Source organism: Atractosteus spatula, chromosome 12 (assembly GCF_055471065.1).
Source record: "Atractosteus spatula isolate fAtrSpa1 chromosome 12, fAtrSpa1.hap1, whole genome shotgun sequence".
Taxonomy (NCBI): domain Eukaryota; kingdom Metazoa; phylum Chordata; class Actinopteri; order Semionotiformes; family Lepisosteidae; genus Atractosteus; species Atractosteus spatula.
This window is the reverse complement of record NC_142717.1, coordinates 40,423,641-40,451,413: the sequence shown is the minus strand read 5'-3', so window position 1 is coordinate 40,451,413 and position 27,773 is coordinate 40,423,641. Positions and strand designations below refer to the sequence as shown.

The 27,773-nt window shown below is 35.7% G+C and overlaps 1 protein-coding gene across 1 annotated transcript; it reads right to left on the bottom strand.

Moving 5' to 3' along the window:
* pnp4b (purine nucleoside phosphorylase 4b) lies at positions 1-24,306 on the bottom strand. The gene is made up of 6 exons (XM_088929290.1): positions 24,147-24,306; positions 21,855-22,027; positions 14,648-14,751; positions 4,291-4,466; positions 3,036-3,226; positions 1-1,519 (listed from the first exon to the last, which is right to left on the bottom strand). The coding sequence occupies exons 1-6, from the start codon at positions 24,167-24,169 to the stop codon at positions 1,296-1,298; spliced, it is 891 nt and encodes a 296-aa protein (XP_088785416.1). The 5' UTR covers positions 24,170-24,306; the 3' UTR covers positions 1-1,295.
* Between the last annotated feature and the right edge of the window lie 3,467 nt (positions 24,307-27,773).

Sequence of the window (27,773 nt, the reverse complement as noted above, 5' to 3'; positions counted from 1 at the left end):
CCTGTTTTTACTTTATTCTTGTAACAGCATCAACGTTAAGGACAGTTTATGCATCAGGCTTTTCAAGAACTCAATATGAAACTTTAAATCTAAATTTAATTTAAATCAGTATTGAATCAACTCTCATTATTTATGTAAATACAAATCTTTCTGCAGATATTTGAGGCATCCCATATATTTTTATTTTCTATTTGCACATTAAACTACAAAACTGTTCTTTGTGTGGTGTTAGTATTCATAACACTAATAATTATTTTGAAACTGGCAATTTTGTCACAGGTATTAATAACAGACAGAAGAGGAGCATATGGGCTTGACAGAAGCATGTTTCACTGATTAATTGAATCTTTGAAGGATGCTTAAATATTTCCGATTTTCACGGGCAAATGAAGGCAGCAAGATTCATTTTATGATGTTTTTGCCACTTCAGTTTCCAGAAAACTGCTATGGCATCTCAGTTAGCAAGAACCTGCACATTCCTTGTCGCCCAGGGTTCCACTTCACAGTGGAAAGAAAGGAAGGGCGCTGGTTTTTCTTTGAGCTCAAGGTCCCTGGTTCCCAATAACTAAATGTTTTATTCCATCCTCGTGGCAGGAGAGATACTGACAGAAGCGACACTGGATCAGATTTAGATTAATCCATGTGGAAGTCTTCTACCCCAAAATAGCTTTCCATAAGAAGGAAATTTTTAAAAAACAATTTAAATAACCCATCTGGTAACGAGTACCCCCTATGTGCCACTCCTGGCCTAATAAGAAGCTACTAAAATCACATTTCAATCAACCCATTAGAAGTTCATACATAATCCAGAATTCCACGGTTTTCCACCCTGCTCTGTGCCTTCTTCACTGTCAAATTGATAAATAATTAAGGTACATTTGGGAAAATATAAAATCTGAAATAACACCAGAATATTCTCTCAATTAGGACCTGGCTTTGATGTCTGTGGAAACTATAGTGAATTATTTTATTTTTCAAGAACAGAACTTTGGTTAAAATTAGAATCATGTTCCCTCAAATACTCTTAACTACAATTTACTAACCAGATACAGAACGTTTTCAGATATTTCATTTTGTCAAATTACCTTGGGCTTTTCCTGTCTCACAGTGGCACCGTTTCTTCTGTTTATTCTTTCATTTTTGAAGCAAACATTGAACTAATGACTTTTGAGAAAATGTGCTTGATGCAAAGCTCTTGAGCTAATCATGAACCCAGGCATCACATATTTGCCCATTAATTGGCTTGGGGTGGTAATTATTTCGTGGGATATACAGTATGAATAAATCCCCTGGGTTTAGTTGCTGTTTGGCCCATCGATCTGATCGGATTTAGCTATCAGGGTGTTGACCACATTATGCAGCATTTCAGCTCTCGTCTTGCTGATCTGAAGGACTTCTTCATGATTGACTTTTTCTTCCCTGCTGTAATCCAGCGACACTTTGTTGGTGATGAGGGAGAGCCCAAACACGCGTAGCCCACAGTGCTTCGCTACAGTCACTTCAGGAATCGTGCTCATGCCTTCAGGAGATGGAGAAAGAAGGCTTTTAATTAAATGGCAATTAACTTTATGGGAAAAGCACACCGCAGGGCTTCCATTGCATCATTAATAAGCAATACATGTTAGCCAAAGCCATTTCAGTGCTTGCTGCTAATGCTTAATTGGGATGGTTTTCCCATAGCAAGAAAAAATATGTGATGAACATTTTTGGGTTTTCTTATTTTATTGTTTACTTTGGAACGCATTATATTCATAATGGCCTTGTTAATTAGCACAGGTGGCAGTATCACAAGGAATGCTGACAAAGTGATGAAAAAACAAATGTAATTGCTTGGAGAAGGTCAGATTGTCTTTCAAGTACAGCTATGAATCAGCCTTGTTGAAAGAGGCTTTCTTGTACATCCATTATCAAGTATCGGCAAAACAGTTTCAATTGAAATAGAATTGCATAGATTATACTATGCTTCTGGATGAACTGGTGGATTATAATACACTTTTTTAAAAATCATTCATCTCAAAGTGCTTGATGTATTAACATATCCATTCAAGTATGCTATATACAGTATGTAATGACTGGATAACTTTATTTCCAAATCATAATGTCTTAATGTCTTTATGTTAAATTAAAATCCTCATTCTCTGTAAAAAAAAAAAACAGCTCTTTATTGATTTTTCTGATTAACATGAAAAGTTTTGTGGGAAATTTGGTTTTGTAATACACCAGGAAACAAATGTGGTTTCGATGTAGATATATATATGTACAGTAAACAGTACTCTGTAAAAAAGACCGGAGCTGTTGATGGTCTTCAAGAGAGAAATCAATTAATAGTATCCTTAACCGTGGGATGTCATAATGAAACATTCACTAAAACTAAAACATTAGTTGAGAGTTATTCCCTGTTTTAAAAAAGTTCTAGAATCTCCCATCACAGCAGGCAAAGAGATTAGGAATATGTTATTACAACTATTTTTCAGCAACAACGTTAGATACTTGAATACTATAATCCCTAATCTTTAAATGAAACTTTTTACTGTAAAATTGTTGAAATTGGCAATTTTAAAACAAAAATATTTACTGTATTTGGAATCTGCACTGAAGGGTAATCTGAATCTTTCTGGTAATGTTTATTTGGAGGTTCCATGACCTGAACTGCATCCCAATTCCACCTTTTATAATACCAAATACACTATTTGAATCTCTGATTTGGTGAAGAAAAATAAGAACAATAAACAACTACAATAATAACAATAATAATAATAAGAAGAAGAAGAATTTTCCCAAGCTCTTTTCCCAAGCTATGACGTCTGTCACTGGATGTACACAAAAACTTTGAATATAACTTAAATATAATGAGAATGGCACAAGACTTGGCCACAAATATTTCCAAGCATTGTGGCATACATGCCACAACCTGTTCAATCTGTTTGCAAGAGACTTGGTAAGGCTCTTAATTTCATTGTGAGTGACTATGTATATGTCATAGTAACTGCATTTGAAATAAGCATTGGTCTTTCCCAAAAGATGTTTGTGCTTACCAACAGAATCGCTTCCAAGAATGTGCAGCATGCGTGCTTCAGCGATGGTCTCAAAGTTGGGGCCACTCACCATGCAATATACACCCTCTCTTACGAAGTCTGAGTAACCCAGCTCTGCGGAGATATCCAGAGCTAGCTTCCGCAGTTCTTTGCTGTAGGCATCCGACATGCAGGGGAAACGAATTCCAAACCTTCAACGACACGATCAGGATTAATTTCTATAGGTGTGCAAATACAATACAAATAAGGGATACTTATGTATTACTTTTTGACACAGATTATTTGTCACGATTGTCATCCCTCCTCTTAAGGGCGCTCCGACCCTTTCGTATTTTAGTTGATTATGTGCAGCTGCCCCCCGTTTGTCTCTCGTGATTTAAGCCTGGCGCTCTCGCTATTCCTGGCTCAGCATTGGGAGATGCCCAGAAGCCCGTCTACCAGTGGGTCCAGGAGAGACCCTGACGGCATAGGCTTCCGCACGGGGTCCTGACCGTGAGTCTGGGGCTCGGAGCGCCCGGCCTCATTACCCTGGTTTTAATCCCCATTCCTGTTTCGGATTCTAACCTTGTTTGTCTCGTCTCGGATGGATCTCCCGGTTCCTGGACCCTGGACTGTGCCCCAGATTCCCCATTAGGACTGTTTGGACTTGTTTGCCTTTGCTATGTCCCTCGAGCACCAGATCACCGCCATCACCGCCCCCTGTCTGTCAACCCATCCTAATTCTGTTGTACCTTTCCCTGATGTCCTTCTCCACTTACTGCCGGATTATACTGTCAGCATAGGGTCCTGAACTACGCTTCATGAGATCCTGGACCGGCTCCTGTCACACTATGGTGAGTGAGCATTTATTTCTGGTAGATAACTTTAAGGAAAACATCATTTTGCACCTTACCTCTCTCTCTGGCATTTTAGTTTATTGGTGTATAAGCAAGTGATGACCATTGAAATTAGCAGCTGAAGTTGATGGATATTTGACACAGATACTGAAAATGATTTACTAGAATTATACTGCCAGCCTTCATCAAACAAATTTCAGAATCTAAATAGCATTAACATAATTATAAACATAGACAGGGGTGTCTCAGGCTGTTAATAAACCACTTCAGTAACAGCAACAATAACAACAAAACCAAATGTGAACAGATGTATTCACAACATAAGCTACCTTACGTATTGCTTGTATTTCATATGAAAGTTCCAGATTGCCTCCTTTTTATATGCTAAAGGTGTCATCATTATTGCAGACGGTGCCTACCGTTCGTCATTTGGCCCACACAGTGGGTGTTGACCAGCAAAGCCTGGCAAGTTAATGTGGTCCTTAATGATCATAATGTCGCCTACTTTGAAGTCTTGGCACAAGCCTCCTGAAGCATTTGTTACAATAATGGTCTCCACTCCCATTAGCTTAAATATTCTCACAGGAAATGTTACCTATCATTGAAAATCAAACAGAAAAATAGTTATTCATGTTGTATGCTTATGCATATCTTATACATACGCTTTTTGGTGTTACCACTGTGTGGAAGACACAAGGTGAATTCTGGATGTTGAAAACAGGATTATTAGAATTTGGTTCTTTCATGATGCTGTGTTCTACAGTTATGAGCATTTTAAAATGAAGGAAATCATTCTAATCATTAATATCATATGACATTTTTCTATATAACCACAGGATGTCTTGATATTCTGTTGTGTGCAAAGCTTTTGGTGACATTTAATGTCTTCTTCAAAATCTATCTTTTCAAGGGGTTTAATGTAATTCATAAACCTATCAATACAATATTAAACATACTAGTTTAAGTGTTGGGATTCCCAAACTGAGCACTATGATTAAAAAACAACAACAAAATAAAAATAAACAGCAAAGAAATGAAAAAGAAATCCTTGGAAATCTTAGAATCTGATATACAGGTATAATGAAATCTGGCTACAAGGTGGCAATGCTACTGTCTAAAAGCTAGATTCTAGATCAAATATAAATTATGATATAATATGTTATATAAATTATGAAGAGCATGATCCTGATACCGATCTCTCTGCTGCTCTACAAATCAAGTCACCCCAATATGAACATTATCATATAATTCTAAATAATTCTTATCTATATTCATAAACCAGTTCACCATTTAAGACATACATTACCTTGAACACCTGCCTTCTGCAATTACAGAATTAATCTTTTGAGAGATAGTGATATACATAGATTCATAAGAACCCAGTTTTTGCAACATTCTTGTAAAGGTATACTCTGTAGAAAAAACAGTGTTGTTATTATTATCTTTGGCTTCCACGGGCCAGTATATCACCACTCACTCACCTTTTAATCAGCTCCATCACTAAAAGGATCTCTTGCACAGAGATGATCTAATGCTTATCCCATGAGTGAATATGACTAGTCATTTCTGGGAGCAGCAGCCATTGAGGAATAATAGCAAAAGGTCTTGGGTGGCAGTGAGATAAATATAGAATTCCTCAGAAAAACCATTACCAGATCTGTCACATTTAGGGGGTGTGAACAGGTATGAATAATGAGCTCATTGCATCAGTACAGCGCAGCTCAATAGGAATGTCATACCTTGTCAAGCAACTGTCAGACTGACAGGTACAGCTAACAGATGAAACCCCTTGAACAGATGTGACAATCAACAAAAAACCTGTTACACAGAGTTGATGCAGTCAATAGAAGAAACATGGAAATTGGGCTGGTTAGAGAGATTCACAATTCAGAAATTAGCTAGTACTCCCATTGTTAGTATCATTATAAAGCAAAACAGTGTTTTCATCTACGATCCTGGACAATAGGAACAGCCGTGTTTGTGTGTCAGGGTGCATGAATTTGTAGTAGACCAGAGAGAAGTTCAACATCACATTCTGTTACATAGCCTTTCATTTTTGTGTAATTCCACATCCCAAATGAGTTCGACATTGTCGCCTTAATTCATATGATAGGCGTCTTTCTTCTGTTAATCACCTGTTGCATTTCTTATTATGAGTTCTATGCATGGTCACAGCTGTAGGTTCACTCCGGCCTGTGATTCCAAAAGTTTATTAGTTCTAGGAAAGACAAAGACTAATGGCCTGGACTGAAATGATCAAAATCCTACTGTATATCCACAAAATTAGACTTCTTGTATGCTTAATACTCAAAACCTTATTTCATACATATTTTAAATCAGATTAGATTTTGCTGAAGTGTTTCACTTTTTCCAGCTCCATCTACTTATATATCCAGCTACATGAAAATGAGAAAATGAGTCCATTTCTAAAGAACTGCGCAACCAAATTTGTGTAACATTAACTAATTCCCCCACCTTATTCCCTCATATTCAGTTTCAAGTCTTTTTATAGGAATTCTTCTGCCTTTTTAGTTATTAAAATGCAGAGTAAAACCAGAGAAGAGCTTAAATGAAATCTCTAAGGACAAATACAGTGTTGTATGAGTTGCTGAAGCAGTAGAGTAATTTGTTGCCACTGGAATTACACAGGTGCACATCAACAGGTTGAGGATTCAAACAGATGTGCAAGGATTTTAAAGCAGGCAGAACAGGTTATTTGTCATTAGACCCTTTTGGTAATGTAAATACTTATATTGTAGAGTGATGTTATTTTAAAAACTCAAATACACTGATGTGCAGAGGACCTCACTCTCTCCCCTCCAGAACAGACATCCACCTCAAGTCCCATAATGTTTCCCTGACAAATGTCCCTCTTGGAAGTCGCAACTGCTACACTAAGATTACATTTTATTTTGTGAAACAATAATAAAATACTTCATTGGGGATGTTTTGGAAGTTGCTAGAGCCTGAAACTATCTACCAAGCCATGACGTCTTGACTTCTTTCAGGAAACAGCTGGATAAGATTCAAAGAACAACTGGTAACCTTGTGAACTATGGGAGCTGCATGGCCTCCTCTCATTTGTAAGTGTTTGCATGTTCTCATACAGCACCTAGAACTGCTGTCAATTTAACAAGAGCTTATCAATAAGCCTGCAGGGCCTTTTTGCTTCATTTCCTATTGTGTGGAAAAATGTTTAAACATCTGTTTCAATTACATATACTGTAACTGTAAAGAGGATAATGCATCTACCAGGATGCAAAGAGTGTGTAAGTAATTATTGTATGCATACAGGAATAGCTCTGTTTAACGTAAAAGCCCTTTGTCCTTTAGAGCACAGTGACTCATGAAAACCTAATTAACTATGGAGTGAAAAGTCAGGTAGGGAAAGTAGCCATCAACCCGCAGAGCACTAATTGGTAACTAAGTCTGAATGCCAGATATCTTATCCAGCTGCTCAATCTCGACCTCCCTCTGGATGGGCAAAGTGTATAATTAATATTTTCCATAATTATGAAGAATAGAGGAAGTGAAAACAGCCCTTTTTCCCCAGTGAAGCTTACAATGCCTGGTGGAGCTTTTACAGTAGACATTGAGAATGTTAAACATGTTTCTTGTGCATCGAGGTGATACATTTGGCCTACAACGACCTGCAGTAAATCTCCTTGCAGTGCTAAATTGCTTTGTATGAAGCTGAACAGTCAGATAAAGCCACTGCAGGACTTTCACTGCATTTTAACAGGGTGAGTGATTTTATTCAAAGAGTGGAAAAACTATGGCCTAATAATGCAAGAATTATAATTAACCCCTGCTACAAATCCTTCCTAGATATCTGGATAATAAAACAGGAAATGCAAAACAGACCTGCTACTCTATATGGATGCTGAGTTCAGTTTCAGAAAATTAATTTAAATCCTGCCTCAGGTTTCTTTGCCAAACTACAACAGAAGTCATTAATATGAGCCTCAGTTGGGTAAGCATGGTACGGTAGTTTTCTGATGAAATATTGCGTTATTAAAAATTATATTGCTGCTTATTTTGACTTTCCTACACATTTAGCAATATCACTAGCTCTTAAGAGGTATATGTTTTGCTGCTCCAATAGTCTATACTAGTTAAAATGCAGCAAAGAACAAAACAGTCTTTCAAATGCAGAGCCTTGTTTATTGTTACTAATTTATTGTGATGGCACAGTAAAAAAAAACAAACTAAAATGCATAGAGCATTCATTGTAAAACACTGCTGAAGTGTCTAACATAAAGGTACATACACATAGCATAAATATGGTAATAAATGGTAAACCTATAAAAACCTGTGAAAATTCAACATACAGTAGACTTACCATGGTAAACTATTTCAATTTAGACTCTTTAATTTTTTTCCCATACAGTGAATGTTCAAAACTACATAAGTGCAAAAAGAAAGATTATCTTCCAACAACATAGTGCATGTGTAGGTGATGTGGGGTCACAATCAGAACTGCAACACTAAATAGCGACAGTACTAGATGGCTTTTAGGTACCAATCAAACATAATAACTTATGGTCTCACACAGATTCTAAATATACAATTTACAATTTATTGATATAAAGCTAAATATGCATAACAAACAACAAACGTAATAAAATATATTTGAAATGATCTACTGTGATATCAAAAACTGATCGTTTACAAAGATCAGAGTTAATGACTTCAGAGTTTAAAACACATGGACTGTCACATATATTTTATGGTCTATATCGTCATATCAGTCTCACATAATTACATCACATTTATATTCTCAGATACAAGTAAATATGCATTTAGTACCGTGAACTAAATATCAAATGTGTTTTTGAATAATAGTTCAACTCTTGAGAATTATAGTGTAAATAAAGAAGATTTATACTCGAAGATCTTGTTGTGTTAAACTATCTGCTGGTAGGACAGAGCTGGGCTTGATTGGTCTGTGATTTGACTTGCAACTGTTCTGTGCTGAGAGGGTCTCAATGCTGACAGAAGAGACGAGGCTAACGTTGGACTCATTGGAAGTTAACATCTTGCTGAACTTCGGTCTTTAAAAACAGCCTGCACACAATTTGTCTTTTTGGGGTCTGGCTGCAAGTTAGACAGATGGGGAGAACGTGGTTCGTTCTGGATTTAGCTTGGTTCTGAATATGCTTGGATATTCAGGATGTCAACATAAAAAGAAAGATTCCAACTGATGTATTTCGTTAACCAATCTGTTGATGACAAAATCAACAGTGGGTTTGCGAACAAGATTTCTTCTGTTGCAGAAAGAATGTGTAGGACAGAATTCTGTACTTTACTTTCTTGGCCTGGCATCTTGGAGATAAGTAAACATCCTGACTGCTACCAGTCACGTGGCTTGAAAAGTCAGGTATCATTACTCTGTTTAGCTTTGATACAGCTTTACAATGTCTCTTGTCAGAGGGGCCACATCCCTTTGCCAGGCTTCTTGGTCAAGGCAAAGAGAGATGATTAAAAATCTTTAATAACACTTAATTCTAAGTCCAATAACAGGCCTTGTCCTACAAAAACCAAAGATTTTGAGGTATCCAGTAGCTTTGTGGTAGCTTCTGCAGTTGCTCTTGGTACATTTTTTCCTTCTACATTTTTCTGATACCAGGGGGTGTCCGGAGGGAAAGGCACACATAATAATCTGCCTATCAAAGTGAAACCTAGTGCCATGGCTATTATGTGACTTACTGGAATGGTACCATGCTACCATCAAGTGTGAACATTGAAATTGTATTGTTAACCTTTTTGCTCAGAAGACAAAATGGCAGTAACTAGAAAAATAGTTTCGGAACAAAATAAAAGTGAATGGAACATGTCTGTCTGAACAGTATGTTAGAATTTAGATTGGATGTACTATTTTTAACAAAACTGCAAATCTAGTTAATGACAAACTAGACTCTTTTATTATGTGTGTAATCAGAAGCTGTTGCTTTTGTTTTTTGTTGTATGATTGATTGTATTTTTGTGGACTGACGGTTTGGGGTTACCTCATGTCATTTGTGAAAGTGGTCAAACTAGACAGCAGTGAGACGAGTTGGTCTGTAGCTAAAATTGCATCTATATTCTGTGTACCAAGTAAATTTATTGGAGATTGATTTTCCACTTTATTTGATGTATTGAGACTGAGACAAGCAGCCAATGATACAGGCACACTCTGAAAGCAACTGACAGTGTGAGGAATATCGGCAGATAGAGGGTCTTTGTCCTCTTGTTATGAGGCAGTTTTCGAAGATTCTCTGTTGGAGTTTGCTTTCTTGTCACCAATGCGCTCTTTCACAGTCTGTGCCATGAGTGCTCAATAAGTCCAATTTTAAGAAGTAGAAAGTTTTAAATGGATTTTGCAGTTGGCTCTCGCAGTCGATTCTAGTTTCTGACCTCCTGCTCCCTGGTGGTTTTGTTGTGCATGTTACAGTATGATTATTTTTGCTAATGTGTCATGATAATCAGTAACCTTTACTACAGTTTAAGATATCTGTTTTTATTTCGTGGTGAGAAAGTAAGACAAAGACGGGGATCCCCTCATGTACTGTAAGGTGCATAAAATATTTCTTAGCATTGTTTGACTCAAATGAGCATGAATATAAACCGATTAACTTTGAGAACAATTGGTATACTGATCAGAGAGTAAATACCATGGGGTGGACAGCATAGTGAAATGGAGCTGTGCTATGAAGCTATGTTAAGAATGGGCTCATTTATTGCACTTTATTTATTATTTGGTTTAGGGTATCCTTTTTGTAAAAAATGCCGTAAAAGGAATGAAAGGAAACCTCTCATAAACCTTTGCTAAATGTTAATATTTTGTATTTACTGTACATTTGCCACTGTGCACAAGATTTCAACATTTCAATGTTTGCCAGTTACATAACCTACTACGGCATTAATATTTTACTACTTATTGAATTATTTACACACTAGGTAAGCTTCTTTTGCAGGATCACTGCTATTGTTCTTTACTTTTTCTTCAGAATCATTATAAATGCATTTAAGGAATGAAAAACAAAGATTGTGTTTACTTGCACATCAAGAATAATTAATTTAGCCACATCATTAATGGAGATGTGCATGGTAATCTTCATTACATTTTCTTTCTCTCTACAGGTTGTTGAGTCACCTATGATTTAAAAACAAAAACTGTACTATCGTAATTGTGCCTTTAACGTAACCAACTGTCTTTTGGCTTAACACTAACCCTTGAGTCCTGTAAATATTAAAAATGAAATAATCTGCTATAGATTGTTCCTCATCAAAAAATATGTTGTGTGCAAAAAAAAAACAAATATCAGGTATTTATGCTCTTCCAGATAACACTCTGATATATTCGGTTACAGATTTTGAGACAGTAAAGCATGAAAAACTACAAGCTCAACTATTACTTTAACCATAGGCTCAAGAATTACTGTAAACCAGACTAGCTTTGCTCATATTTCCAGAATTCTGCCTTTGAAGGAAAGGACAATTATATTTTGTCAGTAAGTACATAGTTATCTTATGCAGTAATGTGATACAAAAATAGTTTTCAAAAAGTTTTTGTATCTTTTGCAGATAGTAGTCCACAATTCTATGTCTTTTTAAGAAAAAAAGGACATCTGTCATGACATTTAGTTAGTAATGGGGATTTCCAGCAAATAAGTAAGTTTATAAATGTACTGTATGACTGTTGATGATCGTTGAATAAGATTACGGATACACTTTCACAGATGTGATCAGTATTTCCTGAAAATCATGTCAGTGAACATGAAGCATTTAAAAAAACTGGTGGCAACAGATGTTGTTTAGTCTCATATTACCAATTGGGCTCTTACTTTGAGGTCTTTGGTGTTAATGGTGTTAAAAATGACCAGTGAAATTGGTACTTTCCTGAGCAGAATTCCTGATTTCCATGAGGAAATAGAACAGGTGGCCTGTTAATACCAGTGTTTTCAACAGTGTAATCATGCAGAGAATACCTTTATGCTGTGGAAAAGTTTGATTTTTTAGGTTCTAGAGCAAATGCCTCTCAAGTTCTGACCAGTGGTGTACAAGTAATAGAGAGTGACAAAGCTCTAAAATTAAAAAAATAAATAACCATGTGAGACAATTAATCTCAGCACAAGTGATGTAAAGTGTGGAGCAGTAGCACTCTGGCTAAGGATCTGCGCCTGTGGCTGGAAGGTTACCAGTTCATATTCTACAGCCGGCAGAGGAATCCTACCCCTTTGGGCCCCTGAGCAAGGCCCTTAACCCCAACTGCTCCAGGGGCTCCGTAGAAATGGCTGACCCTGCGCTCTCACCCCAAGCTTCTCTCTCCCTCTCTGTGTGCCTGTGTGTCTCATGGAGAGCAAGCTGGGGTATGTGGAAAGACAAATTCCTAATGCAAGAAATTGTATATGGCTAATAAAGTGATCTTATCTTATCTAAGGGGTGCAGTATAACTTTCCAAAAGCTCTTAAAAGAAGAAATCAGATCAGGTGGATGAAGCTGAATAAACATTCCTCCATATTTGGTTGGAGGTGGGCCAGGTACACTGTACATGATCATGGCCTTTTGTAAAGTATAGGTAAAAAAAAATGAGTCAGTTCACCCGAAGTATCAATATTGAGTTTAACAACATCTACATGTAAGTAGAGAAATATCACTCAATCTTTCCAAAAATGTTAATCATATAATATTCAAAATCGTGAATGAAATGCTTTGTCTCTTGCACTCTTAAACTGGCAGCTGGGTTACTAGCACAGTCAGACCTTCTTACCTGCTAACAGTGTGCAGTTAGATACTAGCATGGGACATGGCCAGCCAGATTATTTAGATGGTCAAGTGAAGCCGTGGAAATGAGACAGTAACTTTATTCTGTTGGCAATATTCTACTGCTTTAGAGAAACAGCCTTATGGTACCTCAGTTAAATGGATCCTTTGAAATGCGTGAAAAATGTTAAATAAAACCCTATAATTTTTGCTTTTCACACTCCAAACCTTGTACTATATTCCTTACTGAGTCCAAAATTGCCACTGGTATGTAATATTCACCTCTTGTGAACACTTAGTATTCATTACGTCATCACTAAACATCATTCTGGCATTAAAACAAATTACTTCTCATCACTGGAACTGACATGATCTGAACCCAGTCATGCTCCTGAAGATACTTGATCATTGAGATATTCCAGTCAATTAGATACTGACTACCAAATGGGCTGGATGGGCCTTCTGTTTGTAAACAGTCTTATGTTCTTGTATTTGTTCAAATTAAGTAAAATATTTAGATCTGAGTTCGGTAGAATTATAAAAAAATAATATCAGATTTCATGTATCAGCAGTTTCACAGAAACAGGAACATGTTAATTGTACACAAGTAACATAGTACATTGTTTTCAGATTATAAATACAGATGCTTAGATTTTAAAAAAATATGGTTGGAATGAAGAAATCAACAATCCTTTGGTTGAATATATAATTTGAATTAAAGACTCATGTACAGCATACATTCACTTAAATCTTAATTTAATAGATTTTCAATTTTAAGAGCCAACAATCGATCAATTAGCAAGTTTGAAATTATAACTGGGATAAAAGTGCAAATGCAGTTTCAATGAGGCCAGACAATGCGGTCTTTTCAGAAGTACAGAGCTCTACAGTTAGTCGGTTTTTTTCAGAATCAGCAGTTCTAGTTATGTTTTTTTTTTATCATCATACTTGGAAGATTTTAATAGTGACAGATAAAGTTAATGTTCCATGCAATAGATGTCAGATCTTTTCTGTTTTATAAATCTGAGAACCTTTCCACAGATTCACTTGTCCTTGATAAATTACTTTCAAGGCCTAAGGCAGTAGGCTTGCGATGCTCTGACAAATTGGCACCCCTTTCCTCTGCAGGTCAAAAGCTATTGTTATTGAAGGGTAAGATTGTGATAAAACAAACAAGTATCAGGCTTTATACAGTCAGTGTACTGTGTGCTTAAGGATTAAGAATAAAAGGTGCTAAAAAATAATTTATTGAGACCAAAGACGTGATGTGAAAGAAATATTATTGAAATAGCCTTCTGTAGCATTAGAAAACAATACAAAGCAGTAAACTTTTTAACTGCATTGTAAAGAAAATGCTGCATTTAATTACTGAAAACACTAGCATATAATACACTGATAGTAGTATATTAATGAAAAGAAGAATAAACTAGGCTCTGCAGCCACTTATTAATCACAGTTGTGTAATTTAAATTAATTATGTAATTGTGGCAGGATGTATTATAACATTTGTTCATAAGGTATTTAGATTTTGTGACATTGTTAATTAAGCCATTAATGGTGTATCAGCATATAATGTATCAGTATAATTATTTTTATGAGTATCTTGTGGAGTATAATATTGTTACAAATGAGCAGTTCCCCCTCTGATGGCATTAGTTATAAACTGAGGAATCCCACTCAACACTGATACATATACTGTAGTTACACTGGGTCAGAGAGCCCAACAAGGGGTGTAGAAATTTGAATTAAATGAGGTTAAAATTTCAAAGATAAAGTCAAGTTATGTTTTCAGCACAGTAAGTTCGTCAAGTGACCATTGTTAACCAAGACTAATATCAATGTATAATCACCCCAAATGCAACCATAACCATGATTCTACCAGTCTGTGCCAACAACATCACTAGAATCCAAGTCTGAATGAAAGTATGAAAGAAACCAAACTTAAACTGTAATCCTATTGCAGCCATAAAACTCACCCTAGCACAAACCCTAGAAAGAGCACAGCCACAGCTGACGTCGTGGGTGTCTTACCTTACACAATGAATATCCTTCGTAAAGGTGAAATCGGCCTTGCATGAAGACACATGTTTTATCATTTAGATTCCCAAACACAAGACACCCTTCATGGCCAGGAACTGTAAAAGAATACACAGAGCATATGGCATGCACGTAATGGGATTGCATATCAAAGTGCTTACATTGTTATTTAACAAAACATTCAGAGCTTTAATTTGCAATAGAGTGCATTCCAAAATTTCCGGATCAGAGTTTATTTTCTTGAGCTGTTGAACGGAGTTTACAAGAATATGTATTATGCCGCAATTCCCAATTGAAATAAAGAGAAATAAAGTTATTCTGTCATTGAATTAAAAATAATTATTGTGATAAATGTTGAACGCATTTAGTTTTTTTTACTATTACAAAGATAAGTATCTGATTTAATAATTACCCAATCCTAATCCTAATGTCAATCCTACCTCTAAATCCCTCTAAAAATATTTTTACACTAATAATTATGTTTTTATGCACAGACTTCACAATGGTTACTAGCTGATAACAACACCATGAATAAAACCCAGTTGCTTACAGCTCAGAAATCTGACTTCTTTAGCCAAAGTACAAGTTATGGTCTGTAGCTTTGCAAGGATTTTCGGCCTGCTTGCCTGCTATGTTTTGTAGCTTTACAAGGGTTTATCTCAAGTTATCCTTGCTATAAATGTACCTCGTGGCCAGCCTGAAGAAGGACAAAAAGGAAGTGATAAATATGCATTTGTTTGAGGTCATTAAAATATTGAAATGTTCTAGGGAATTTTGAAATTTTGTGTATAAAGTAGACAGGGGTGTTAAGTACGATAAGATAGATGATGTACAGTACAGTATACGTCTATTATTACAATTATTAAACCATTAGCACCAATAATAAAATAAAACATTACATAAGACATAAAAAACAAAAAAATATCCATCTGATATTTAAACTGCTGTGTGTAGACAGAAATTCATTTCTGAAAACAGTTTTTAACTGCATCAACAATTTTTTAGTTACTTTTTTACAAATAATGAAATGGCATAGAAGACAAGTTACTGTTGGAGAGTTCAGGTTAATGCTAACTGTATGAAAAAGTGGCATTCTTCCAAACATTGCAGAAAAAAAACTTTCAGTCATAAAAGGATAACTAAGAGAAATACAATTTTACCATACCAAAGTTTTATGATCTTGAAAAATTACTTGCAAAATTTGATTTACCATTTCAATGGCACAACAAATGAAAGGAATCAAAATTGGAAAGGAAATACCCTGTTATTTTTGTACAGTATATCTTTTCAAAGCATTACGAAGGGATCAAGAATATGAAGGCGGGTTATTTTAATTAATTTAATTACGTTCTGCATTCCGAAACCATTTGCAGTAGAATTATACTGATTTGATTCGCAAAGCCATTTTACAGGTAGTGAAAAAGACCTTTTTTTCTTGCACTCACAGATAGGACCAGACCATTTAATTCAGTTTGTGTGTGATATGCAGAAAAAAAAAACTAGAGATGAAAAATCCTTGTGCTTCATCAGCTCTTTGAATTGAAAAATGCAAATGGATTTTATATTGCCATAATAAAAGGCTTGGATAGTTGTTAAGTTTTATGATGATTCTTTTTTATGTCAAGACCTGTTGCATGGATGCAGCAATGAATGGCTTGCAATCTGTTTGCAATGCATGTGCACAAAGTCAAGACTGGAGTTGCTCTTAAAGCGCTGTCCAGTTGAAAGTTGTAGTTTCTAGTGGCTTTCTTTCACAACCAATCATCAGAGGGACGTTTATTGGCAAGTGGACAGTTCTGAGCATAAAGCAGACAGAACTTGTGCATCTTGGGAACGCGTGTATTGGGGATGTAAGCAGAAAAGAGTTTGCAGTGAAAATGCAATACAGTTTCATCATGTGGTGTTTTGCAAGATCAGACTGGACAAAGGTCAAACTGTGGAAGCAGCCTTTGTCAGCACATGACTATAGGTTCACCAATTTCATAACAGATTATCTATCAAGAGATTCTGAAAGACATCCTTGGCATTCAGAAAGCAATTCGGTATGCCAGACGTGCAAAACCTAACTCTATCATAGAGAAAATTCAAGTGTATGAAAATGAAAGTGCGAGAAGCCAATGTACAGAGTTCCCTACCCCTGGCTCAGCAGGCACGGCAACAGCAGCCCCCTGCATAGTGCAGCACAACTTAGATGACAGCACCCACTGCTAAGCCCCATGTAACACTGGAAGAGCAGGCAGTTCAAGCAGGGGCATTGAATCCTGTTTGGCACTTCCAAAAGCAGGCTTATTACAGCAGCAGCCTGATCCTTTCTATTAGACATAGGCCACACATACAATACATTCATATGGTCATACAGACCTACAGTATGCATTATGGACATGCATTCATATTTTTCAACCAACAAAATGCACACATTACACTAAATGTAATAAACAAATGTAATGACTATAGAGCTAATGCAGAAATTGTGACTGCATCAGAGGAAAACACGATTGTGTTGAATAAAAATGACCCACAGAAAGATCGGCTCTTTTCCATTAGGCGCTGTAGCTTAGTGTTGCTGGTCTGACAAACCAGGTGCTATCTGTCTAATCTACTCTAAGGTGTATCTGCAAAATGTTGAAATCCATTTCCTTCATTCCATTTGTTTCAGTGCCATTTTCAGTTAACTTTTAATCACTGTGCCTGCACGAGCACGGAGGCAATTCGTCTTGTGATAAATTGTGTGGCAAATGAGAGGGTCTGGAGCGCCATTACTGGACAAGGGGTGAGAGAAAGCTCAGCACAAAGCCTTGCTGTTTTGTTCATGTAAAATCACAGAGCACATATCATATTACAAAAAAACAAGAGGAAACTGAAGGAAAAATCTGAAATTAAATTACTAAATTTATAGAACATACAACTGTGCATTTCATATCTAAAGTAACAATTTTATATACAGTACATTTAGTATTTCCTACACTATGTACTATGTACTGTAGAGCAGGGGTCTCCAATCTTGATTCTGGTGTGTCTGCAGGTTTTCAGTCTCTTCATAATCCAGATCAGTTTATTATTGGCTTGATTTGACCAGTTTTAATAACTTCTCCCAGCACAGCCCTGGTCCTTCAAAGAGACCTGGAAACCTGGCCCACATATTGTACTCGTCATCCAACACCGGGGTTGGGGAGCCCGATCAAGTCCATGAAAGTGAACATTTGTGGAGTACAAATTAGACCAAAGACCAAAGAACAGCTTTCAAAAAATTGCTTTAGTGCAAACCTGGCTCTGTTTTTAATCCAGAAATAAGATCTCCAATCCTATAACGGTTTAAAGTGACAAAAAATATAAACCAGCTTTGTGTATTATGAGATGAAGTGAATTAATTCTTTATAGCAAAACAATGACTCATCTTTGTAGCAAAACCATGACTCAAAAAGCTCAGGGGCTTCTAGAAAGAAAATTGACACCAGTAATGATGACAAAACAATTGCAACAATCAAACCTTAATTTTTAAAAAATAATTGTTTAAAGTACTTAATCGTTTACCACAACACAGCATTTTAACATGTAAATACTGACTTTCCCAAGTTCCTCTCTAGAGAGAGGCCTTGATTTTTAAATTGAAACCTAAGTATCACACATTTAATACCGAAGGAAACTCCCATTGAATGTCTGAGGATTATTCTCCTTGATTGGAAAGCCGTGCTAATCAATCTTTGAATAATTAACTGGCAAATAATGTTTGTTTTTTCTTCTGGAGAATAATGAAATGTTGAATTTGAATAAATATGACCATATTTTCATTTATATATTTTTGGTAATTTAATTGGAATGTTTTCTACATTGATTGTTATAAGATATATGTTATGTTGTATTAATCTTTTACTCCTGAAGAATTGGGATGAAGAGAATTTCTGTGGAAAGTGGACTATTGAGCCACAGCTTCCATATTATGTCACGCCCTCAGCAGCCAGAGGGCGCCCCTTCTCTGTCCTGTCTCTCATTTCCTTTTCTCTGCTGTCCTTCCGGTGTTTCTCTCTCTCCTGGGCTATATATTTCCAGGTCTTTCAGTCTGCCTTCGCTCAGCATTGACGTTCGGATGTCCTGAGACCCCCCTAGCATCAGGTTGCCCCACGTCCGCTACCTGAGGGCATCGGTTTCTATACGGCATTCCCTGAACAGCTGAGCCCGGGCTAACCCCCGTCTCGCCGCTACGCATAGGGTCTATTCGCTCTCCTGCCATTCCACGGTTCGTCCCTTCCGACATCCGTGACATATTATCAGTTAAGGATAACACTATTGTGATAAACCGGTGAATATTTTAGTGCCTTAGCCCTGATATAATAGGTCCAAAAATAAACAAAACAGAAGTTCTTATTTTGCAATTGAAAGGGTTTACCCTGAGTTTGACAATAAACCTCTCTTAACTGACAAGCCTGGGTGACAAAGGAAGGATTATTAGCAGCTTGTATTACAGATTGGAACACAAAGTCCCATGCTATTTTCCAGACCAGCTTTTATTAACATCAAAACAAAATGTTATAAATTACCTGCAATTATTAGTGTTTGATGAAAGAACATCATCAATCTAAGCTTGCATTTATGAGTAACATAAAACCTAAGCTGAATATTGTTTCTTACATCAAACAGCCAATTAATAAAGGCTACCAGATTTTTTATCTTGAATCTGAGCTTTATACGATAAAACTTTTTATTAAAAATTGACCATTTCACTGTCTTAGAAGACTCATCTCTCTGGTCTTTTATTAGTATTAATAACTCCAGTTATGTCATTTGCTGTACTGTGATTGAGAGAGCCTTTATTTGTGTGGGAATCAGGTGTTAAAATGAGTGTGCAGCATCATAAAAATTACATTACTCAGAGAATCAGCGGACTCTTGTCTTGAGCATCCTGAATGTGACCTTCTAAGTTCTGAACTTTTCTACATTTCATTGTCAATGAAATGTAGAAAGACACTATAATACTCAAAACTGACCTCCGGAATGAGATTAAGCCAACTGATAGTTCGGGATAGTAGTACTAATAACTAGTAATAGGTTTATTCCATGCTGAAAAAAAAAGAAAGAAAACACAATGTTTTGGCTGTGGAGCCTTCTTCAGGTGTGTACTAATAACTAGGTTTATTGTTCAGACTTATTATTATCTAAATATTGAATATTCTCAGTTAGAGAATAACAGCTAAAAAAACAATGACATATACTGTACTGCTCCTTGAAAACATACACATGTACTGACAGTCAGCATTGTGGGTAAACTATGATCTGTTTCCACCAAAACTGATTTTAAAACTGTTGTTTGTTCAGTGTCTTTCTTGTGACAGGTCTATGATGCCTTCACAGGTATGTGCTTCTCTGATTTTTACACCTCATTTATGGGTTACAAATAAAATTTACATGAGAAATAACCCAATAATTTTAATTATTTTCATATATATACATTCATATATTGAACATTTAGGAGATTTCAATTTGAGTATTTATTATTACAGTAGTTTAATGCTACATTTAACGACCACAAATAAAAGTTTGAAATAAAATGAAATAAAAGTTTCCTAACTCTATTACACATTGTTATTTTTTGTATATGTCTACTATTCATAATGCCATTAGTATTTTATCAAACCATATTAGAAAAGGTAATGTTAGTTCTATTGTTGGCTCAATTTGCTGATTCTAGTAACTGCTTTCCTTATTTCACACTTTCAAAATATCATTTATAGTTAACATGAGGAGTAAGATGCTGCTTAGATTCAGATTGTTCTCTGATTACACTGACGTTATGGCAGTTTGCAGATTGCACTGGATCCAACAAGGATAATGCATTATTGAATGATAATGACAGATCCGCACGTACATAGTGTTCATAATAAACAGCATTATGCATTAGTCTATACACATGTACTGTATATAATAGTATAGTTTAAATAGCTTTTATTGTTAACTGTTGAGATAATAATGTAAATGCCAAAGTATCCAAACTCAGGTGACTCAGAAACATAAAGAATTGATTGTCCAGTGGTTATTTTTTTTCTGTGGTTTCTATTATAAATCCACATTAGCAGTGGAATTATTTGTACGCTTACAGTACATCTTACATATTTTAACAGCATGCTGAAAATGTTGACATTTTTCATGTTAACATTTGAGTTCTTTATTATTTATACTATAGTTTTTCTATCCCCACCACATTTCTGTCTCCTGTAGCTAAACAACATTGTAGAATAACATACTGTACTATATGTAAAATAAAGCCTAGTAAGAAAGTAAATAATACCCAGTTTGCATTTACACATGGACCTGTCATTTACTACCCAGGGAAGATGAGCTACAGTAAGAGCTACTGTACATGTGCCCAGTGTGGGTAACAGATGCATTTTATGTACTGTCCCCTGTAAATGATATCAGACAGTATTTCAGTGTCCTGCCAGTTTGGAAATGGAGCTGAGCTGAAGGGAGATCTGCCAGCACAGTGCTATGACACTATTTGATATGACATTGAGGGTTATGCCTGCTGGATCACTCCTGGAAAATAAAGCAGGTGAACGATGAAGTGTAAGACAAGTAGGATGATGTGTGGGGAAACACTGGCATACAATACGTGTACTGTATGTCATGGCAACACGCTTCTCCAAGCAGGGAGCTGGCTGGAATATCTTACATTCCACTTGCAAAATGATCTGGTACTCAGTGCTTTTTAAACCTTACATTCATTTCATGTAATAAATTGCCCTCCTAATAATCCCCATCTCTGAATTAGCTTCAACACTCTGTTCTCCTCCCCACTGAGAGCTGGTGTGTGGTGAGTGTTCTGGCACACTATGGCTGCCGTTGCATCATCCAGGAGGATGCTGTACATTGGTGGTGGTGGAGGAGAGTCCCCATTACCTGTAAAGCACTTTGAGTGGAGTGTCCAGAAAAGCGCTATATAAGTATAATTAATTATTATTATTAAATTTAGTTTATATATAGAATATTCTGTATATATAATGTGCAATAAACATATAGTATATCTACAGTACATATAATTCAACTGAAACATATTACTTCTACTATACTATATATGTAAAGCTCTTTAATAGGAGAGTCCCATGTTACAGTATATCATGAAAAGTGAGTTAACTGAATTCTCTTTCAGATAACGCTGGCAAGATTCCCTTTAAAACCTCAAAGTAACACATTGTTTTCCTCTGCTCACCAGTGCTCACGGGGAAATTGGGAATATCTTTGTAAAGGAAGGACTGCTGGTCAGTGGCTGAATCGGCAAGAAGTCCCAGTCCAGATCCACAGATAACTGCAATCTTCGGCCTGTGTCTGGTCCTGCTTAGGAGCCACTCAGTAGTGTACTTGTAGTCTTCAAATGAGCAGCAACTGCATATCAAACAAAGGTAGGAACAAATACGAACAAATGAAACACTTGGAGCTCAGCTTCTCCAAAGTATAAACAACTGTATGGACTATAAAGTGTACTGTATCATATGATATAAAGTAGATTTCAATAAGACACTATATGCACTGCATATGGATATAAGCCATGTGTATAGCACTGTGTATTATATTAGTGTATTTGTTTTCTATTTGCAGTGCCCCAGAGGAATCACCTCCAGCTCTTGCCTGTAACTGAAGTAAGCTTTATTTTGTAATAATTACAAAGTGTACAATAATACAATAGAAACTAAATATGCAACTGAAAACTGTCAATTGATTAATGCTGCAAAATGTGAGAAAGTGAAGGTTTTTTAATGTGTTGAATGTTCTTTTCGTTATTATTTTTAGTAGTAGTAGAAGCAATGGTGACAGTGTTATTAATTTCTGATTGAACTGATATGATATCTATAGCAGTATTGTGGCTACAACGCTCCAGTGTAAAATTATACTGTATGTGCTGTAAATATAACCATTTACATAATACAATGAGTAAATATATCTTAATCTAAATAAAAGCATGAATGGGAATATGGGCACAATAATTTATGTCAGATCTTTCCCCTAGCTGGCCGATTTTTTTCTCCTGTGTCAACATTGCAGTTGTATTTTTTTCATGAAACCCTTCCCGTAATACCACAGTGCATATGCTATGCTATGTAATTTGCGTCCAGAAATTGCTTGGTGTAAAGTGTTTTCACCCCCCAGTTGCATTAATTAAACACAAAACACTGGAACATATAGTAATAAAATAACCACCTCTGAAACACTTGACATGCCTATATGTGTAATCCGGGCTACTCTACCTATATACCTATGTACCTATATATGTAAAAATATACCTGTATATTTGTAAAATGCCTTAATATTCATATAATTTATTTCAGATGCAACAGAAACCCACATACTGTATCTACAAAAATAATCACCATGTTTTTTATTCTGCTCAAATTCCCTGACCTTGCCAAATTGATTGATTTGTGTATACTATTGAATTTGTAAAAATTTTAATTTCACCTTATCGTAAGCTACAAAAGCATAGTAATCACACAAACTGTGGTGTCAGATTCAGGAACATGCAGAACACATTGTTATTGAATACAACGGAATTATGCCCTGCTTGGGCCAAGATAACTGTTCTTTTCCAGCAGATGTACAAAATATGTTTCCTTCTATTCTTCCATCGAAGATTATTTACTCTGAATCATCCTCTTATCATTACATGGTATTTAAATCTTGGCTTCGAACATCTGCACCACAAAATCTCTCTGCTCATTTTAAAACACAAAGGTAGACTTTGCAGTTATGTTTCCATTCATTCAGTCAAACCTATACTGTGCATTTTAATCACTAACCTGCAACTAATTCTTCAGCACCGTGAATCCCTGAGGAAATTCATGTGTGTCCACATAACCTTTAGAAACCCATTCTCCCTTCTGCTTTTTGTTTGTTCATCAAGTAATGTTGTATCTGATTTAAAATTAATCAGCAGCCTTGCTTTCACTAATTACTTTACAAGTAATCACAAACAGAGTCTATATGTCATGAAGCAATTGGATCTCTTTCTTCCGATTGTGCATACTGTAGTAATCACTATCCATTTTTAATGGATTAAATACCTGTGGACCATGTATATGGCCATTCAATACTTGTCTTTTTTTCCGGGGAAGTATGATAACCTTCAATTCCCTTTCACATTGCCACAACCTTCAGATTTAAAATTATATCTCTCTTCTTCTCTGAGAATTACTGCTGTGTGTATATACAGTACCATGAATGTTTCCGAAGGAAAGAAGTGTAGACTGCATTTATTCCTTTATGTGCAGACTAATAGTTAAAGAGAATAATCAAGTACATTATGCAGACACATTGCCATGGAAAACAAAAGACACTGTAAATATTAAAACATTAAAAGGTTATTATGTATCGTTTGGCATCTGAAGCATTTTCAGTTATGAATAGTTTTACTTCTACTTCTACTACTTCTTCCTCCCTGTAAAAAAATACAATGAAAAAGGAAAGTGTAACTGTAGAGATCTGAGAGATGCAAATTGAAATCGTTTACCATTGATTTCCTTTAGTGTGCATGATCCTAGAAACAATCCTTCCCGCACAGAAGCAGTCTGTTAACAATCATCAGATTGAGCTTTATGGACAAAGTGAAGAGAAATGAACAGATCACAAGGACTGGTATGGTTGTTTTTCATTGGCTCACCGAGAAGTGGGAGAAGTTTGGGAATTTATGTAGAAATACTGCGGGTCTAGGACAACAGTTACATACTGTACAGTAGGTGAAATGGTTCTGTTACTGTGACTGAAGGAATCATCTCAGTTAATCAGTAACACATTGTGCCCCAGTTCCAAATAAAACTAGTCTGAAAGACTTATCAGCAATAGATACAGTGGATGGCTTCCAGTACTTTTTGTTTCACCATTCCGAACCCCCAGAGCACTCTTTTGATTTGACTGCACCTTTCACTGATTAAGAACAACCTTTGCCATTGAACATGTACAGTAGCTTCAAAACGAACCACATCAGTTATTAGTTTGAAGGATTAAACAATTACAAAAAATGTCTCAGACTCTGCTAGATTATTCATAAGGAATCAGTGCCTTTCAGAATAGGTTTGCAATTTTTTTCTGAATTTTCAAGTGCTTCCTGCTTGATTGTTGTCTTTCCTTATGATGTACAGTATTTTATGTGCATTGTATGATTCTTTTGTAATGTTTTCTATTGGATGATACTTGCATTACTAATCTCACCATCACAGACTGTTCCTCGAAGATTTCTTATCTGAATGACTAACGAGAAAAAAACCACACACACTTACGATCAAAAACAAAAATCAGAAATGCCACCACACACCCTTTTGTTAATATTTTCTTGTTTTATTCAGTAAAAAGTCTCTTATGAATCCCCCCCCCTCCCTAATAACCCCTTAAAGGCTAATTAAATGGCTCTTAACTTCTGACACAGTAGATCAATACATTTAGAGCTGTGCATGTCAGGGGGTCCATCTTTTAACACATTGAGCAGGATAAATAATACTTCACAAAATGGCTCATTAGATGTGCTGTCAGAGATGCAGCCTCAGATAAGATTGGTCACGGCAGACTTGAAGGGAATGAGATAGCATGACAGGTATTCAGCTGTGTGATTGCAGAACTGCATAGCCTGTGAAAGAACAAATTATGTCTATCAATACATGTATTAAAGTCCAGAATATCCTTGGAAAAGAAACATTGGGAACTAAAGCTAATTTCATGCTACTTAAAGAGTATTTTTAAAGTTAAATGCAAAATTGTGTTAATTGTGAAACAAAATGACCTAGGGATTAGAACATATTAACAAGATAGTAATTCACAGAAAAGCAATATTTTTTTAACTGTCTTAGCCAGTAAGCATATTGTTAAAATGCACTATCATACTGTATATCCTCAAAGCCCTTTTACTGTTTGGTCCTCATTATTCTTGCGATATGCCTTCCGATTAAAAAAGACGCATTTTAAAAAACAGTATGTCCAACATACTCATCATGAGGATGAGCAAATCAACAGAAAAATACAAGAAAATTTTCAAAGATGCAATAATAGAAAGATTAAGTGTGATGTTAAACTTGTGTCAGAAGCAATGTCAGAAGCATCATTAAATGATTATCTTAAGTAGGCTTTCCATATGGCTTCAATTTGTATGTGCTCTGAAATGAGTTTTATGGTGAGTACACTTAAAAAATAAACATTATTTTTTATTGCAGAGGCTGTTACGCTAGTTTACACTGAGATTCTATTTAATGCTTAAGTATTGTATTTCACTGCTTTAAGATGTGGCCAGACATTTGGAGATCCAGAGAGTTCATAGTTAGCTGAAGTTCTCTAATTGTGTTTGCGCACAGAACAACACAGACACAGTGGTCTTGACCTACAGGCTGTAGCCATATGTTGCCTAATTGACTGTAAACTGGGCCAGTCTCCCTTCCTTTAATTATTAGTAAAAGTAGCTGTTAAATACATAAATACTAAATATGAAAATACAGAAAACAAAATGAAGAAGTATTCAGATTTAAGGAAATGAGTCCAGTGTAATATTGTATAAGGAAATGACTAGCTATCATCATCATCATCATCATCATATCAGGATCAAATTACATTTCATTTCACATGAATTGCAAACTACCACAGAATATTTTTTTATATTCCTTGAAATAAGTATCTCTCAACAGAAATACAACACCTCTAAGAATATTTTACTTTTGTTTACGTGTTTGTTGAGTGGTAGGGGACCTGAGACACATGGATCAAAGTAATCATCTGGTTTACCTTGTTGAATTAAATTCCGTGTAAATGATTATCATGAAAAGTCAAAGTGTTGTAATAACAAAGGCACAATATTACACCAGGAACAGAGGATAGAAAAGTCAGGTAGGTAGAAACAAAGAGGGTAGAGAGAAGGGCACAGGAAGAGACAGAGAGACACAAGGAAGGAGAAAAAAGCACGTGCCAGGCAGGAAGTCCTTGCTCCAATCAGCTTTTAGAACCAGATTCGAATTAAGTATTTGAACCTTGATAAGAAAGGTATTCTGTTGTTTTTAGGAAACTCTGATTTTCTGTATAATGAATCCCTAGGTTAAAAATGGTCTCTCCTGGTTAGGGTATAGTGTATACATTTCTAGAATAAGGATAAGGGTTCTCCATTCACTTTGTACTGTAGCATCCTGATTTATATAGAGAGATTTAACTGTAGACCATACCCTTGTAGGTGTTATATAGAATCTTTGAATACTTGGTAACAGTCTGGGGATTTTCTGGTGGGTCAGGATGTTAGCCTTTTGTACTCATTGTTCATAAATAATGTAACTTTTTTGTTAAATGTTGTGTTTCTTTTCTTCACTTTTCAGTATATTATGTGTTGTTCGGTGTGTAAATAAAATAAATATAAATAAAGAAAACTTTATTTAACCCAGTGTGCCTGATTTATTATTCGTTTTACTAAAAGTCGGCCAGAGAACAAAGTACTCAAATGCCTCTATTTACAGTATACTAACTACTCAAGTATATTCTTGGTATATCTTTACAATTTGGGGATTATGATTATTTTTGATTATCATATGATTATCGATTTATTGATTATCGTGTTCAGTCTATTTCCTGTATTTGAGGTAATTCTTTATTTAAAAAAAAACATTTGTCAAAAATATCTATGATCTTTTATTATGACAAAAAATGTGATACAGTAAATAGTACCTCCCATTTAACATCTGTAATAATAATTTTACAGAAGGGAATTAATAAGAGTGAAAATAGCTTTTACAGGTATGCTTATACTGGCTTCATATTGAAAGTTGGCTTCTATATATAACATTCACAAATTAAAGTTTTCCTAAAGGGAATAACTTAATGAGAGTCCACACATGATCAAAATAATTATGTTGAATTTAAATGACTGGATTTCCCAATACTCTGTAATCATCAGTTACATTTCTAATGTCCACATATCCTGAATCCTTACTTCTAACCTCCAAAAGGTTTGATTACGTAACTGGTTCAAAAGAACTAAACAAACAAAAGGTCATATTTACTCAAATTTTTTACCAAATGTTTTCTTGACTAGTTCAAAGAGCACTCCCCTCCAATCTTCCTTCAGTCAATTACCTCTTTCAGCAGACAGAGCAGCTTCCCAGCTGTGATGTGGGCT